The sequence below is a fragment of the Athalia rosae genome, chromosome 8, assembly GCF_917208135.1.
Source record: "Athalia rosae chromosome 8, iyAthRosa1.1, whole genome shotgun sequence".
Classification (NCBI taxonomy): Eukaryota; Metazoa; Arthropoda; class Insecta; order Hymenoptera; family Athaliidae; genus Athalia; species Athalia rosae.
Window position 1 is genome coordinate 1,630,256 of NC_064033.1, and position 17,990 is coordinate 1,648,245.

At 42.5% G+C, this 17,990-nt stretch overlaps 1 protein-coding gene across 3 annotated transcripts in view; it reads right to left on the reverse strand.

The window, feature by feature from the left end:
- The window catches only part of LOC105687949 (titin), a 61,000-nt gene extending 43,547 nt beyond the window's left edge, over nt 1–17,453 (reverse strand). For 2 of the 3 annotated variants that reach the window (XM_048659764.1, XM_048659762.1), the window contains exons 1-14: nt 8,420–17,453; nt 7,446–8,218; nt 6,914–7,373; nt 6,727–6,827; nt 4,252–4,349; nt 3,962–4,182; nt 3,618–3,692; nt 2,116–2,220; nt 1,844–2,029; nt 1,566–1,773; nt 1,420–1,489; nt 628–1,359; nt 482–548; nt 30–89 (exon numbers count right to left, since the gene is read on the reverse strand). In XM_048659764.1, the coding sequence (XP_048515721.1) occupies nt 30–89; nt 482–548; nt 628–1,359; nt 1,420–1,489; nt 1,566–1,773; nt 1,844–2,029; nt 2,116–2,220; nt 3,618–3,692; nt 3,962–4,182; nt 4,252–4,349; nt 6,727–6,827; nt 6,914–7,373; nt 7,446–8,218; nt 8,420–17,438 (12,175 nt within the window). In that variant the 5' untranslated portion in view covers nt 17,439–17,453. The remainder of the gene's footprint in view (nt 1–29; nt 90–481; nt 549–627; nt 1,360–1,419; nt 1,490–1,565; nt 1,774–1,843; nt 2,030–2,115; nt 2,221–3,617; nt 3,693–3,961; nt 4,183–4,251; nt 4,350–6,726; nt 6,828–6,913; nt 7,374–7,445; nt 8,219–8,419) is intronic. The other variant, XM_048659763.1, reaches the window with a different exon arrangement.
- Between the last annotated feature and the right edge of the window lie 537 nt (nt 17,454–17,990).

The window sequence follows — 17,990 nt, forward strand, 5'->3', positions numbered from 1 at the left end:
CGATAAATTAGTAAAATTGATCCCCAAACCTTTAATCTCCTGGACGTCATGAATTTTTACCACCTTCTTCTCTTCCGTACGTCTGCTTTCTGGAAATAATTAGAAGAAAATATTTGGGGAGACCGTATTGAATCAATACATGTCAATTGACGAGTTTAATTTATTTCATTAAACAAACAATCAGCTTGCACTATATAATATTACAACAACACGAGAAAAAAAAAAATCAAGCTTAAACACTAGGAGTTAAGTTAGGAATTATAATATTTACAAAACTTATATAATTAAGATGAAAAATGTATTTATAATATGTACAAAACACCAGCCACGCAAGCTCGATTTAAAGCGTATCGTGTTAAGCTCACACTGAGTAATGATCATTCAAAAATTTAAGCATTCTTTAATTTCGACCGAAGTCGAAACACGTTATCATTTATTTTTTTATTTTATTTTTGCGGCACACCACACAGTTCTAACTCACCCCTTTGATACACGTTCTGTGTTTCCACGACGTCTACCGTGTGCGTGAAATGCTGCTCCGAGATAACCTGGTTGTAAAATTTCAGATGAAAAAAATTGAACGATTAATTTTATTTCGTAATTTTCCCGAGACTATCGTCACTTTACCTCGGAGGCCTCCGTTACCTCCCAAGCGTGCGTGCGGAAGTCTTCGGGGGCGAAGTGAGTGATGACCTCTTCGACCGTGGCATGTTGCAATTCAACCATTCGCATGAATGCGCGGAAACCAACCGTCGCAGCGACGATGCTCTCGTCGGTTGTGGTTTCCTCCGTGAGTACCTGAGTGATCAGAGGCCCGTGTCCTTCACGTTCTACCAGCTGAACCAGCGCACTTTGTGCGTCGGGTGTTCTCAACGCCGGGAATTTGTCCGTCTGATACAAACTCTCGTTTATTTCATTGACCGAAACTCCTTGGCGAACCAAATAGCCGATGGTCGCCAGTTCTCTGAGGGGTGATTCGCCGGGGCCGAATTCCGTCGCGTGTAAAACGTCCATTAATTCCTCAACTTCTCTCGCTATCTCTTCCATTTGTTCCTCGATAACTTGTTCGACCCTTACTTCGCTCACGTCGTACCTTTCGACGGTAGTCTGTTTTTTGTCGGGCTTCGATTTCTTTCTTCTGGGTCGCTCCTCCGTCGGTTTCGAAACGAATTCCTGGACCGTTTCCGTGGTCGTCACTTCTGAGATCACCACACCCTCTCGGTCTTCGATTATCTCGCGCGCCCGATCACCCGGTCTCGTTGGAATCTTCTTTTGCTTCTCGTCAATCTTTCTCAGAGACGCGGTAGCTTCGGTCAACACCGGCTCTTGGATAGGAATTATCCTCGTCGCCTGGGATACCTGAGTAAAATAATTATCATCCACATTCCTGAAGAATTTTGAAAATATGTACAACATTACCTGTCGCATGTCCTCTTCGATTATTTCAGTACTCTCGAGTATTTGCGTCTCCTGAATATCGACGATCGTTCTGCAAGGTGGATAAAATTATTAGAGCGTATGAAATTTCAAACGATTCTCGACTCTGATGAATCAATTCTACTTACTTGTCTTCCGGCTGTGATTTTGGTACACCAGTTTCTTCGACGACGGTTGTCGAATCGATTTTAACGCGCTCTGTTTTATTTCTTTCTCTCGTCGAATGGGCCTTTTTGATGTCGTGCTTCTTCTTCTTTTCAGGTTTCTTCTTCTTTTCCTCCGGTTTCTCTTCGGGCACCTCCTCTTCATCGAACTCCATCGGAGCTCCATCGCCATCTGTAAGGGTAAGTGTTCGAAAATTTTCAGCAATCAATGTATCGCCTTTCAATTCAATTTCCAATCTTACCGCTGACACGTAGCATGGCTTTGGTGATGGCGAGACCGATATCGCTGGTAGCTTTACAGACGTAAGTTCCATCGTCTTCGCGCGTTACCCTCTTGATGGTCAACGAGGTTTTCAGATTATCCTTCAGACGGATCTTCACGTTATCGGTGTTGCTGATAAGCTTGTCGTTCTTGTACCAGACAACGTCTTCAACGAAGTAAAATTTTATTTTTTTACGTTCAAAATTAACAGTTAATGTTTCGGGCAAGCGATCGTCGGATATTACTACTGACCTGGTACAGGATTTCCCGAATACGTGCACTCGAATTCTGCGGGATGTCCTTCCTTGGCGTAAATGGTTGTGATTTCTTGAATGAATCGTGGTATAGATTGTGAAGCTGTAACAGAATTTTTTTTGCCACATTGCAAATCATCCGGATATCGTATCACAGAAAAATAAAATCCACCACAATTATTACCTTGATTCGAACTTGGTCGTGGCTTGGCTGATGTAACACCGTTGTCAGTAATCTAATCATAGCAAAACACACACACACGTTCATGCGATATTAAGAACATAGCGATTGGAAAAACAATTAGTTCACATCGGAAATACCTGACATGGTCCCTCTTTCCTCCTCGCTGTGCGTATCCTCGTAAAAAATTGCATTAGCCGACGAATCTCCTGCTAACCCGAGATTCCCGCTGCACTCACTCTCGAGTAACAGAAATTCCTGCAGCTCTTCTTGGCTATCGACCGTATGGAGTTGCTGAAATGCCTCGAAATCAACCTCTCTCGGTTCCAGGGGATACATCCTCGGATCCATAAGCCTTTCGTAGCGATCGTTCGATTTTTTCAACACCGGTATTCTCGATCTTGGGTAAGTGTGATACTTTCGACTCGCATCGTAAGAATAGTTTTCTCTTATATCTGAGTATTCGTGTTTTCTGTTTCTTAATTTATATTTGGTAGCTTGGTATTGTTTCAAATCCGATTTTCCCTGACTGCCGCTGCTCGTCGAAGCCTCGCTGTTTTCCTCGATCGGTGACAAGTAAAAACTCATCGTTGGACTCTCGGAATATCCCAAATTGTTATCCTCGTTTAATTCCGATTCAATGACGCAGGGTTCGGTTAATTGAAGTTTCTTTTTAGACTTGGGTGGTGGTATTTCATTGAAATCTAAAACGATCTTTCGTTTCAATGGCTGTTCGATCACCTGCTCTGCGGACTCTTCCTTCGAAATCGTGTGATGAATTTTCGAGGAAGTATCCGCAACTTTATCGTCGCTACGAAGTGACGGCGATCTCTTGGGTGGAATTATCGGCGATTTTTGCTTAACGATTCTCGTCAACGAACCGACGGATTTTGCTGACGATTTAATCGCGTCACGATTATCCGGGGATTTGTTTCCCTCTGCTCTGTGCCTTGTCGAAATCTCAACCTTTCTCGATTTTTCCGTAATCTTCCTAACTGTGACGCGTTTATCTTCGAGAGACTTATCTTTCGAGCGCATTTTTCCCTTATCAGCGATCGCTCTGCCGGACGCGCATCCGGGCAGATTTTTACGGTCATCGCCTCCGGTTACACTACCTTCGATTTTCGATTTCACTACCCCACGATCGGCCGGTTTGCCGGTTGATTTCTTAGGTTTTTTTTCATCCGACATCGATCTAGTTGTCGGAGAATTCTTCCCGTCATCCGTTGCAAAGGTATTTTCGACCGACTTGTCAGCAGAAAAATCGGATGCTCGCACACTAAGCATGCTTAATTCGGTATTTTGAATGCCACTCTTACCTCGTAATGCCTCTTGCATTTCTTCCATGTGAGTGACCCATTCCGGTTTCCTGTAATCTTTGGTACCAAGGATACCTGTTGTACAAAATAAAATCGTTAATTTGTGCAAGGGGTTTCAAAAATTTGCTAAAACGTATATCAGAGCGAATTCGTGTGTCACATGATACGGTATGATGTATTAAATAAAAATGTTGTGTATCATGTGGGTAAAAAAAAACAGAAGGAGGGGGTAGGGCAGCTGAAATACCAGTCGGATGTTCCGTTTGGTGAACGCTGAAAACAACTACACAAAAAATGAATCGAACAGTTACGTAGATTGAACGATTTAAATCGGAGCGCAATACCTTCTACTGAAAGGTAAGCGGTCGTCGTTGTAACGCCGAGAGGATTGTGTGCCTCGAAAACTATTTCTCCGGTGTCATCGGGATAAGCTTCGGCTATAGTTAACACGGATGTTCCATCGTCGAATTCTTCAATTTGGAATTCCTCAGACGGAACTATTTCCACACCTTGTTTGTACCACTTTCCTTGAGGCTTGGGCTTTCCTTTCACTCGAACCTCCAATCTGTAGATATAGATAATTGCTTATTCGTACTCCAATGGATTTTTTTTTCCTCGATATAGCGAAACTCACCGCGTCAATTCACCGTCTTTGGTTGGAATTAACTGAGGAAGTTTTTTCACGATTTCTGGTGCGGAATCTTCTGTGTCTGTATCAGAAAGCGGCGTTTCCTGGTGGGAAGCAAAAAGGTTTTACTTCATACACTTTGGTGGGACAATGTAAGCCAAATTTGGCTTTCAAATTGGAATTTCTGGGATCAAGAGACATGAAAGTACCATGACAACCCGATGGAAGAGAATATTTCAACTTTTAATCATCGAGTAGTGAAAATCCTAATGAATATCCCTTGCGTTTTTTTCGATTTTGGGGTGAGAAATTATAAAAAATTTTCGATAGATTTGGGAAAATATTCTGAAGTATTTTGATCTCAGGAATCCGAATCTAGAAGAAAAATTGATCTATCTATAAAATTCACCATGTTTTCGCCGTTATATCGCTTTTGCACCATAAATTTAAGAATATCTCTGCGTCAAAATATTCGAATTTATCAGTCTACGAGCAAATCCGAGCTTTGCTGGAGTTAACGCAGCGAGCAGCGTAGCGCGTTGTTGTGAGACGTCACCTTCAGGGCTGAGCAGAGGTGACGTCTCACAACAAACCGCTCGGGATATTATCCGTTCGAGCCGGGATATTATCCGTGTGCGAGGATAAGTACGGTGTATCGACCAATAGGAGTTCACGGCGAACCCTCGTCTCGGTGTAAATATCATAATGTTCGGCAAAGTTCTGGAGCCACAACTTCGTCGATGGTAATCAACGTCCGCCCCACTCGGTCTCCAGCTCAGCTCGGGTTTGCTGGAGAATTGAGAAATTCGGATATTTCGCTCCATGCATAGATGCGACGAAGCAAAGTGGGTCTACGACTAAAACCACTCGATGTGTCTTAATTTTTCTGCTCCCAACAGCGAATAATTAATGATTACTTGATCGATTGCATGAGTAGATGATTTTAGCTTTCAGATTTCGATTCCTGAGCTGATTATACGTGAGATTACCCTTGAAAAACCAAAAAAAAAACGATTTTTCAGCAAACAAAAAATCGATTTTTGGGCCAAAGGTAAAGTAGTTCAAAAATGGATTGTATAACACTTTTCTGACGTATTTTGACCTCAAGAATCCGAATGTGGAAGAAAAATTGACCTATCTCTAAAATTGACCAAGTTATCGCTTATTTTCAGCTTTTTGGGGTCGAAAATAAAAAATTTATTTTTTAGTCTATGTTAACGTAATTTGAGCTCAAAAATCCGAATCTGAAGGAAAAATTGATCTATCTATAAAATTGATCGAGTTATCGGCATTTTTAGGCATTTTTTTGCATAAAAATGGGGATATCTCGAAGGGAAAAAATCGTAGCTCATTTTGGACAACGGATTCGTGTTCCTGAGCTCAAAATACATAAGAAAAGTGCCATACGATCAATTTTAAAAAATAAAAATTTTTGGTCAAAATTTGAAAAAATCGTAAGGGGTACCCCTTGGAAAAATCTCAAATTTTGACCAAAAATTTTTATTTTTTAAAATTGATCGTATAGCACTATTCTTATGTATTTTGACCTCAGGAACACGAATCCATCGTCCAAAATGAGCTACGATTTTTTCCCTTCGAGATATCCTCAAATTTGTGCCAAAAAATGTGATATTTCGGCGATAACTCGGTCATTTTTGTAGATAGATCAATTTTTCTACCGGATTCGGATTTCTGAGCTCAAATTACATCAATATAGACTATAAAATAAATTTTTTTTTCTCGACCCCAAAAAGCTGAAAATTGGCGATAACTCTGTCAATTTTGGAGATAGGTCAATTTTTCTTTCAGATTCGGATTCTTGAGGTCGAAATACGTCAGAAAAGTGTTATACAATCAATTTTTCAACTACTTCACTTTTGGCCCAAAAATCGATTTTTTGTTTGCTCAAAAATCGATTTTTTTTCGGTTTTTCAAGGGTAATCTCACGTATCATCAGCTCAGGAATCGAAATCTGAAAGCTCAAATCATCCACTCATGCAGTCGATTGAGTAATCATCAATTATTCGCTTTTGGGAGAAGAAAAATTAAGAAACATCGATTGGTTTTAGTCGTAGACCCACTTTGGTTTGTCACAATCCATGCATGGGTCGAAATATTCGAATTTCTCAATTCACCAGCGAACCCGAACTTAGCTGGAGTCAGGTAGCCACGGGCGAGGGGGTTTGTTGTGGGGCGTCACCTCTGCTCAGCCCTGGAGGTGACGTCTCACAACAAAACGCTACGCTGCTCGCTGCATTGACTCCAGCAAAGCTCGGATTTGCTCGTAGACCAAAAAATTCGAATATTTTGACGCAGAGATATTCTCAAATTTATGGTGAATAAGTGATAAAATATTGACAATCCGGTGAATCCAGAATATCTTCCCAAATCTATCAAAAAAAATGTTGAATTTTTGATCTAAAATTCCATCGAGATGTCTTAAATTTTCTGCACTGAAGTGTGGAGAGAAGGGTCACTCACCTTCGGAGACAACAGATCCTCTTCGGAGCCACTCTGCCCAGTGATCAGGGAAGTCGCTACGATTGATGAAGCTATTTCGGAATCAGCTACGTATTCGTATGCTTAAAAATCAAAGAAACCTCGTGAATATCAATCGCACGCCCGTGTAGAAAAAAAAACCTTTTTCATTTCAGCGAAGTCTCCTTACCTTCCACGACTAGCGAAGTTGTGCAAACCGCTTCACCGACGGGATTGAGTGCCTGGCAAGTATATTCTCCAGCATCTTCAGGAAATACTTCGGAAATCGCTAGACTACAAACCCCCTCGGTGTCCTGGAGAATCGTTATCTCTTTTCCTTCTTTAATGGGCTTGTTATCGTGGAACCATTCTACTCTGGGCGTTGGTTTGCCTTGTACGACACATGTGAGATTCACACTGTCGCCGTCCATCACCCTGACAGGTGACATTTTGCGCACAAATGTCGGTGACACCAACTCAACCGCCTCTTCCCACGTTTCTTCCGTGATATTCACACTTGCCGTGCACGTTACCGAACCCGCAACATTTTCTGCGCGACATGTGTACGAGCCAGCGAATTCCGGCACGATCTCCTTGACCAACAAAATCGAACGGTTGTCTTGCGTTACGATTCGTAATTCAGGAGACGACTGCGGAAAAAATTTCTGGATCAGATTGCTGAAATGAAAAAGAATCATAGGACGTGAGATCAAATTCCTCACCATGATAGCGTGGTCATTGTGGAACCACTGGAAGGATGCAGTAGGATACGAGTCGACTCTCGTTTCCATTATAACGACTTCTCCCGGAGTGACGATTCTCGGATAGAGGGGTTCAATGAATCTCGGTGCTTGTACGGCATCCGGTGATTCTTGTCGTTTGGTAACAGTCACGGATCCGGAACTACGAGCTTCACCCGCTTGATTCTGAACCCGTATTTCATACTTTCCGCTGTCCTTTTTCGTAACGTCGTTTATCGTCAGTTCAGTCGTATTCTCGAATACCTCGATTTTCTGTCTAGGCGACGGGGCTATTTCCGTACCATTTTTGTACCATTTCACTTCACCCTTTGGCGTGCTTTCGAAATCGGCAGCTAACACCAACGGTTCGCCCTTTTCGGCGATCAGAGCTGGCAAGGGTTTCGTTATTTTCGGAGCGTGCATCACTTCGGGTTTCGTTACCAATACGGAATCGGTAATGAGCAGATTTGCCCTGCATTCCGCTCGGCCGAATTTGTTCACCGCTCGGACCCTGTAGACCTTGGCGTCCTCGGGAGTTGGCGAAGCGATGGTGAGTTTGGCCACCCCAGTTTCCGGTACAAGGGTAATTTCGGTTCCCTTTTTCGGTTTGATCTCCTTTTCACCACGGTACCATTTCACTTCCGGTGCTGGTGTTCCGGTTACCACGCATTCCAGAGTCGCTGGCTTGTGCTTTTCTACCATCAGTGGTTTGATGGGTGTCGTAAAGTGTGGTGCGACACCTTCATCCTCTTTTTCTGTTGAGACAATAGCATGTATCAGTAACGAGTAGTAATTATATGGTAAAACAAAACACACAAAACAAGGATAAAATTAATGGAATAGAAAACCGCTGGGAATTGAATGAAAAATTTGTTTTGGGAGGGGTGAACAACGTCCATGCGACACACATTGCACTCGCTAACAACACGCTATCACGATATCGAATTTAATCCTACCGAATATGACTAGATTCACTGTCGAAGTGGCAACACCAGCAGGATTCGAAGCTCTGCAAGAATACATCGCGACGTCTTCTTCTTTGACCTCTGTTATCTCCAAGGTTGCTGTTGTTTCGACAACCGTCATGAGATACTTTTCACTAGCGTGAAGTTCTTGTTCGTTTCTGTACCAAGTTACTTCCGGGAACGGATTTCCTACTACAGTGCAAGTAAATTTGGCTGGCTTATCCGGCTCAGCGATAACTGGTTGTAGCTTCTGTATGAATCGTGGAGCGACTTTTTTAGTTTTATCAGAAACGGAAATATCGACTTGCGTCCGTTGCCTTCGTTTACGTTTTGGTTCTTCCGGCTGGACTGTTTCTTCTACCGGTTCTTCTTTTTCAGGTCGTTTCTTCGATATCGAACTGATATCAAGTTCAACGATATCTTCGGTATCTTCATCCACCTTGTCATCGATAATCTCGATTGCTCTGGTATTTATTTTAACCGATTTCTGTTTTTTAGCTATCTTGATCTGCTCTGCAGAAGTTACAGTCTCCTCAACGATGTTCTGAGTAACCGTATCACTGATTAGTACAGGCTTAATTGTTTCAGCTGTGACCTCGGACTCTTCTTGTTCTACATCCTCTGGCATGATTACTTTTTCCGCTGGTTTCGGTACGATTGCTTCCAGCTCCTCGAACTTCTCGGTGTCTTCACTCTCTACTGGCTTCTGAATGGGTTTCTTAGATTTCTTGCTGCGACGCCAAGGCAACTCCGCTCTATCGGTAGGCTGCTCTTCCACGGGCTTTTCTTCAAGTTGTTCTGGTTGAGCCTTCGATGGTTTTTGTGGAATTTCTTCAGTTTCGTCTATTACTTTCTCTTGTGGTGCAGCCTCTAAGGGTTCTGTTTTCTCCTGTTCGGGATGAGGTTTTCTATGCTTCTTCACAGGTTTCAGTTTGACTTCCTCTACTTTCTGCTCTGGTTCTTCTTTGCGAGTGGGTTTCAGCTCAATTTTTTCTGGCATTTGTTCTTCAGGTTCTTTTCGTGGAATTGGTTTGAGATGCACTTCTTCTTTTTGCTCTGCGGGTGCTTTTGATTTCCTTTTACCCTTTCTCCAAGTGACTTCGGTTTCTTCCTCGATTTTCTGTTCCACTTTTTCAACAGGTTTTAATTTGACTTCGTCAAGCTGTTGCTCCGGTTCTTCTTTCGGTGTAGGAACGTCTGGTACTTTTTGTGGGATTGGTTTGAGATGAACTTCTTCTTTTTGCTCTTCAGGTGCCTTTGGTTTCCGTTTGCCTCTTCTCCAAGTGACCTCGGTTTCTTCTTCAATTTCCTGCTCAACCTTTTTCACGGTTTTGGGATGAACTTCATCAATTTGTTGTTCAAGCCGCTCTTCAGGGGTAACCTCCGGTTTTAATTCATCAGGAATTACTTCTTCCGGTAATTTCTCTTCTTCTTCTGGTGTAATCTTCTGAATGGGCTTTTTGAGTTTTTTGCCACGTTTCCAAGGTAATTCTGTATTTTCAACTGGTTGTTCTTCCACCGGGGCTTCTTCAACTTTCTCGGGAAGAAGCTCAACTGGTTTTTGTGGAGCTTCAGGTGTAATTTCCGTAGATTCTTTAATGGGTTTTTTAGGCACAGGTTTCAAAGTTACTTTTTCCACTTCCTCAACCGACGTTTTTCGTTCTTTCCTCACGGGTTTCAGTTTCACCTCTTCTACTATTTCCTCTGGTTTCTCTTTGCGCGTTGGTTTCAGCTCAATTTTCTCTGGAATATCTTCTTCCAGTACTTTTTGTGGAATCGGTTTGAGATGAACTTCTTCTTTTTGCTCTTCGGGTGCTTTTGGTTTCCTTTTACCCTTTCGCCAAGTAACTTCTGTCTCTTCCTCGATTTTCTGTTCCACTTTCTCAATAGGTTTCAGTTTGATTTCGTCAAGCTGTTGCTCTGGTTCTTCTTTCGGCTGAGGTACATCTGGTAATTTTTGTGGAATTGGTTTGAGATGAACTTCTTCTTTTTGCTCTTCAGGTGCCTTTGGTTTCCGTTTGCCTTTTCTCCAAGTGACCTCGGTTTCTTCTTCAATTTTTTGCTCAACCTTTTTCACGGTTTTGGGATGAACTTCATCAATTTGTTGTTCAGGCTGCTCTTCAGGGGTAACTTCCGGTTTTAATTCATCAGGAATTACTTCTTCCGGTAATTTCTCTTCTTCTTCTGGTGTAATCTTCTGAACGGGCTTTTTAGGTTTTTTGCCACGTTTCCAAGGTAATTCTGTATTCCCAGCTGGTTGTTCTTCCACCGGGGCTTCCTCAACTTTTTCTGGAAGGAGCTCAACTGGTTTTTGTGAAGTTTCAGTCGTTTCTTTGATGGGTTTCTTAGGCACAGGTTTCAAAGTTACTTTTTCCACTTCCTCAACCGACGTTTTTCGTTCTTTCCTCACGGGTTTCAGTTTCACCTCTTCTACTTTTTCCTCTGGTTTTTCTTTGCGCGTAGGTTTCAGCTCAATTTTTTCTGGAATTTTCTCTTCTGGTTCTTTTTGTGGAATTGGTTTGAGATGAACTTCTTCTTTCTGTTCTTCGGGTGCTTTTGGTTTCCTTTTACCCTTTCTCCAAGTGACCTCGGTTTCTCCTTCAACTTCCTGCTCAACCTTTTCCACAATCTTAGGATGAACTTCATCAATATGTTTTTCAGGCCGCTCTTCAGGGGTAACCTCCGGTTTCAATTCATCAGGAATTACTTTTTCCGGTAATTTCTCTTCTTCTTCTGGTGCAATCTTCTGAACAGGTTTTTTGGGTTTTTTGCCACGTTTCCAAGGTAATTCTGTATTTTCAGCTGGTTGTTCTTCCACCGGGGCTTCTTCAACTTTCTCTGGAAGAAGCTCAACTGGTTTTTGTGGAGCTTCGGGTGTCATTTCCGTAGATTCTTTGATGGGTTTTTTAGGCACAGGTTTTAAAGTTACTTTTTCCACTTCCTCAACCGACGTTTTTCGTTCTCTCCTTACGGGTTTCAGTTTCACCTCTTCTACTTTTTCCTCTGGTTTTTCTTCGCGCGTAGGTTTCAGCTCAATTTTTTCTGGAATTTTTTCTTCTGGTTCTTTTTGTGGAATTGGTTTGAGATGAACTTCTTCTTTCGCCTCTTCAGGTGCTTTCGGCCTCCTTTTGCCTCTTCGCCAAGTGACCTCGGTTTCTTCTTCGATTTCTTGCTCAACCTTTCTCACAGTCTTGGGATGAACTTCATTAATTTGTTGTTCAGGCTGCTCTTCAGGGGTAATCTCCGGTTCTAATTCATCAGGAATTACTTTTTCCGGTAATGTCTCTTTTTCTTCTGATGCAATCTTCTGAACAGGCTTTTTGGGTTTTTTGCCACGTTTCCAAGGTAATTCTGTTTTTTCAACTGGTTGTTCTTCCACCGGGGCTTCTTCAACTTTCTCGGGAAGAAGCTCAACTGGTTTTTGTGGAGCTTCAGTCAATTCTTTGATGGGTTTTTTAGGCACAGGTTTCAAAGTTACTTTTTCCACTTCCTCAACCGACATTTTTCGTTCTCTCTTTACGGGTTTCAGTTTCACCTCTTCCACTTTTTCCTCTGGTTTTTCTTCGCGCGTAGGTTTTAGCTCAATTTTTTCTGGAATTTTCTCTTCTGGTTTTTTCTGTGGAATTGGTTTGAGATGAACTTCTTCTTTTTGCTCTTCGGGTGCTTTTGGTTTCCTTTTACCCTTTCGCCAAGTAACTTCTGTCTCTTCCTCGATTTTCTGTTCTACTTTTTCAACAGGTTTCAGTTTGATTTCGTCAAGCTGTTGCTCTGGTTCTTCTTTCGGCTTAGGTACATCTGGTAATTTTCGTGGAATTGGTTTGAGATGAACTTCTTCTTTCTGCTCTTCAGGTGCCTTTGGTTTCCGTTTGCCTTTTCTCCAAGTAACCTCGGTTTCTTCTTCAATTTTTTGCTCAACCTTTTTCACGGTTTTGGGATGAACTTCATCAATTTGTTGTTCAGGCTGCTCTTCAGGGGTAACCTCCGGTTTTAATTCATCAGGAATTACTTCTTCCGGTAATTTCTCTTCTTCTTCTGGTGTAATCTTCTGAACGGGCTTTTTGGGTTTTTTGCCACGTTTCCAAGGTAATTCTGTATTTTCAACTGGTTGTTCTTCCACCGGGGCTTCCTCAACTTTCTCTGGAAGAAGCTCAACTGGTTTTTGTGGAGCTTCAGGTGTGATTTCCGCAGATTCTTTGATGGGTTTTTTAGGCACAGGTTTCAAAGTTACTTTTTCCACTCCCTCAACCGACGTTTTTCGTTCTCTCTTTACGGGTTTCAGTTTCACCTCTTCCACTTTTTTCTCTGGTTTTTCTTCGCGCGTAGGTTTTAGCTCAATTTTTTCTGGAATTTTCTCTTCTGGTTTTTTCTGTGGAATTGGTTTGAGATGAACTTCTTCCTTTTGCTCTTCAGGTGCCTTCGGTTTCCTTTTACCCTTTCTCCAAGTAACTTCTGTTTCTTCCTCGATTTTCTGTTCCACTTTTTCAATAGGTTTCAATTTCACTTCGTCGACCTGGTGCTCTGGTTCTTCTTTCGGCGTAGGTTCATCTTGTACTTTTTGTGGAATTGGTTTGAGATGAACTTCTTCCTTCTGCTCTTCAGGTGCCTTTGGCTTTCTCTTGCCCTTCCATAGAGTCACTTCGGCTTCCTCGATTTCCTTTTCTACAGTGGATGTTTCTTGCGTTGTTTCTTTTTCGGTAAGCGGCTTCTTTTTGCCCCGGCGCCAGGGTAGGTCAGTCTGCTCTTGTGGTATTTCTTCTGGTTTCTCTTCTTTCACATCATCGATCTTTTTTTCCACAACTGGTTTCAACTTTGATTCGCTGGGCGCTGTTTCGGTCCCAGCAGTTTTCTTCGGAATCGGCTTGAGATCAACTTTTTCAACTTCATCTGGTTTTTGATCAGGAATTTGCTTTTGTCTGGACGGCTTCCGTTTTTTCTCCTCTAGCCTCGACTCTTCGACAACAACTGTCTCTTCAGTTTTAATTACCTCAATATGTTCTTCCTCGCGTTGTGGCACTGATGATGTATCTTCTTGGGATTCAACCTTCTTTGTCACTACTTTAGTGGTTTTGGTCTTTTTACCTCGTGGTAGAATATCAATTGTTATAATTTCTTGGTGTGCCTCTTCCACATCTGGCTGATCTTTATCCACCTCATCGTGCTTCGGTTGAGGACGTTCTTCGGGTTTTTCGTGAAGACTTTGCTCAATTACCTTCTTAGGTTTCTGACTACGGCGCCAAGGAGCAGTACTCTGTTCCACTTGCTCTTCCGGTAGAGATTCTTCGCGCAGTCTTTCAGGGACGGGTCTTTCTTCGACATCTTTTTCAATATCTTTGCTATCAGCTGGTTTCAGCTCATTTTCATCCTTTTTGATCCCTTCTGGTCTCTTTTCCCGCTTGACAGGTTTGAGAATATCTTTTTGGTCGCTTTTCTCCACAGGAAGTTTTTGTTCAGTGGGCTTCAGCATAACATTTTCAGGTTTGTCTTCCTCAGTTTCAAGGACTTCAACGGGTTTCAATTTGATTGCTTCGCTAGTCTCCTCATCTTTAGGTATCCTCTTCACCGGTCGCAGCACTACCTCTTCTCTGTCTTCTTTTACTTCCGGTTTTCTCTCACGCCTAACTTTCTTCAAACTCACACTTCGTATGTCTTCGATTTGGTCTTCTCTTTTAACTTCAATCTTTTCGACATTCTCTATTTCACGAGTGGAAGTCTCCTTAGTCACAAGGTCCCGCTCTGAGATTATCACTTCATCCACTGACTCCACTGTCGTTTCTTTCTTTTCCGACGGTTTTTCCGGCTGATCCTCCCGTGGTATTTTTCTTTTTTGCCAAGGCAAAAGTTTTTCAGTTACCTCTGTACTAACTTTTTCAGCTATCTTGGTTTCCGGTTTCTCCTCTCTTTGATCCAGATGTTTAACCGGCTTTTTGCTCATTTCAACTTCGGGTTCCAGTTTTTCAACAGGTTTCAATTTTATTTCGTCAGTCGTATCTTCTTCCGTTTTTTCATGTTTGACTGGCTTCAACTGAACGACTTCTGTGTCGTCACGCTCTTCGGGTTTTTTCGTTCGCTTTACCGGCTTCAAAGAGATCGATTTTATATCTTCAATTTGTTCTTCTTTCCTTTCAATCACCTTACGCTGTGTGTCCTTCTTTCTCAACCATGGTAACTTTGATGTCTGTTCGTCTGGCTGCTGTTCTTGAGGTTGCTCGTCGACCTGTTCTGGCTGAGGTTCACCGGATGATTTTTCCAACTCAGGCTGCGCTTTGTCTTCGATTATTTTTCCAGGTCTTTTTGTACGTCTCCAAGGCAAATCAGCTACTTCTTTAGATTCTTCTTCGTCAGGTTTGACGGTATCGGTGATCTGTTTTGCCTGAGGCTTATCGTCCTCCGGTTGATCTTCGGGCTGCAATTTATCTTTCTTCTGTATAACTTTTCCAGGTTTCTTTCCGCGGCGCCAAGGTAACTCAGATTTTTCAACAGGTTCATCTTTCTCAGGTATGACCTCCTCAGGAACTTGCTCTTCCGACGGCTTCTGAGTTCTTTTATTCTTACGCCAGGCTACGCTTATTTCTTCAGTTACGCGTTCTTCCGGCACCACATCCTCATTAGTTTTTTCTACAACAGAATCAGGTACTTTTTGTTCTGGCTTTTTCTTTCCTCTGCGCCAAATGGCAGTGGATTCTTCTTGTTTTTCTTCGATAAGCTCTTCGTCGACATCTATTTTCAAGGTAGTCGTGTCACTTTCGGTTCGGTATTCGTCCTTCCCTGACTTTGACTTCGTTTTTGTGACCTCGCTGTCTGTTGGTTTTTTACCAGCTGCGAGCGGTCGAAGTTGAACTTCTTCCTGCTCGGGCTTCTGAATTTCTTTCGTTACTTTCGGAGTTCTTTTCAATGTCACCACCTCGTCCGTCCAAGGTTTCACCTTTTCCGGTGCTGATTTCAGTTCTTCTTTGGTCCTTTTATCGAGACTCAATAATGACGTGTCTTCCGTTTCAACAAATACTCCCTGTTTCTCTTTGGGTTTCAAAGTAATCTGTTCGCTGGTCTCGATCTGAGGTTCAACCTTGGGTCGACTGGAAGGCTTCAGTTTAACAACCTCTTCCGTCCATGGAATGGGTTTTGTAATGGAATCCTTTTTCCAATCGATGCGCAGAGAAGATCTGCTCTCCTCCTCTTCACTTTCTTGCTCTTCAACTACGCTCTGTTCGAAGGTCTCAGTTTTCAAAGACTCGCGTCTTGTAACAGACACCTCGGTCTTCTTTGGTTTTTTCAGAGGCTGTAGATCCACTCGTTCGACCTGCGGTTTTTCAACAGGTTGCTTTTGAGGCCTACTAGGCTTCAGTTGAACCTCCTGCAGAATCGATTCTTTCGTAACTTCCGTTTTTTCAACCTTAGACTTCCGCAAGGTAATATTTTCCTCCGTCCACGGTTTGGGAGTTTCTACTTTCTTGTGTTCGACGTCTTCCACTGTCGATTTCTTAACTTGTAAGAGACTTGTGTCATCTGATTCCAGATATTCCATCGTCGACGTATCCTGTGATTGGAAATCACGAGTGATTTTCATCTGCTTGGTAGGTTTTGGTTCCAATTTATCAGTTTCCTGTTTCTCAGGCTTCGTTGGTCTCAATTCAACGTCTTCTATTTTTTCTTTAGGAACCTCTTTCTTTTCTACCTCTACCTTTTTCAGCGAAATTTTCTCCTCTGTCCATGGCTTGGGCTTATCAACTTTTTTACGTTCGACGTCTTCCACAGTCGATTTCTTAACTTGTAAGAGACTTGTGTCATCTGACTCCAGATATTCCATCGTCGACGTATCTTGTGATTGAAAATCACGAGTGGTTTTCATCTGCTTGGTAGGCTTTGGTTCCAATTTATCAGTTTCCTGTTTCTCAGGCTTCGTCGGTCTCAATTCGACGTCTTCTATCGTTTCTTTGGGAACCTCTTTCTTTTCTACCTGTACCTTCTTCAGCGAAATTTTCTCCTCCGTCCATGGCTTGGGCTTATCAACTTTTTTACGTTCGATCTCTTCCACAGTCGATTTTCTGACATGCAAGCGACTCGTATCATCCGATTCAAGATATTCCACGGTAGACTCTTCTTGCAATCGAGAATCACGCTCGACTACATTCTGTTTACCAGGTATTAATTTCAATTCACTTATTTCCTGCTTCTCAGGTTTCACCGGTCTCAATTCAACGTCCTCTATTGTCTCCTTGGGTATTTCTTTCTTCTCGACTTGCACCTTTTTCAAAGAGATTTTTTCTTCGGTCCACGGCTTAGGTTTATCAGATGTCTTCTGTTGGACATCCGTTCTACTGACCCTGCGTATTTTCAAGAGCTTAGTCTCGTCCGTTTCTACGTAATCGGTAGCGGAATCGATCATTTCCTCTTCAACTTGCTCACTTTTCGGTTTGCTTTTCTTCAGCTGAATCTTTTCTTCCGTCCAGGGAATCGGTCCCTGCGTAGAAGGAGCTGTTCGAACTTCATGTTCGTCAACGTCGGTGCTAATGACATCCTTGGATATGTGCTTGAGATCCACGTGTTCAACGCTAGATTTTCGAATCTCTTTCTTTTCAGTCTTGACGCGTTTCAGTTCAACCTCTTCCAGTTTTTCTTTTGGAATTTCCTTGATCGTGTGCGGTGCTTTTTTCAGCACAACGTCTTCTTCCGTCCAAGGTTTTACCTGATGTTCGAGTCTGGCCTGTTGTAATTTGTCGAGAGAAGTGTCCCTCGACTTCGGCTTAGCCTTTCTCCACGGTGTTACGTTAGCTACCCGAGGTCTGTGTTTCACGCGTCCTTGACGCCACGGTAGCGTTTCGTCACCCGCTTGAAGAACTTCACCTATCGGATGACCTTCTTGGTCAAGCTCAATCAAGCCATCGCTAGGTCCCTGAATTATTCCGCCCTTACCGGCGGAACCTTTCAATGGTCCCTGTCCGGATTTCGCACCGGGGCCACTCTCATCGATCAAAGATGTCTCATAAAAAACACCTTGTCGTTCTGCAATCATTCATTTATACGGAATACATTCGTATAGATTTCGGTTCTATTTTCCTGATTGGAAAAAAAAAAAAAACAACTCCACACAAAAAAACATGTTCTGGCGCGTGAACGGGGTAAGTTTTGCGGTAGCATTGACAAATCATTGCCGTTGCGTCATTCGATCTGTATAATCCGAAACGATTTTATTCAGAAAACAAGGAACGCTTGTTCCCTTATCATAAATCAGCGGACGCGAGGTCTTCCAAATGGATGTGAGCCAATTGAATTGCCAGCGCATGAAAATACCAGACTACAATGCGCCAACTGTTAATTATCTTTCGAATCAGATACCAATTTATTTTATTTCAACCTATCGACTAACGAGAAATTCCGAACAGCGGAATCGCGAGTGTATCGAGTTTATTCTTATTCAAAGTACCTCATCTGACAACGGTTAATATTGCGTGCAAGTTGCACAGATGACAGAATTGGCCTTTGGCACGAAACATTAGAGAAGAACCGACGATTAACGCGTTCGTCTCACATATCGTGGTTCCTGAGGAGGAGATACATCAGTTCA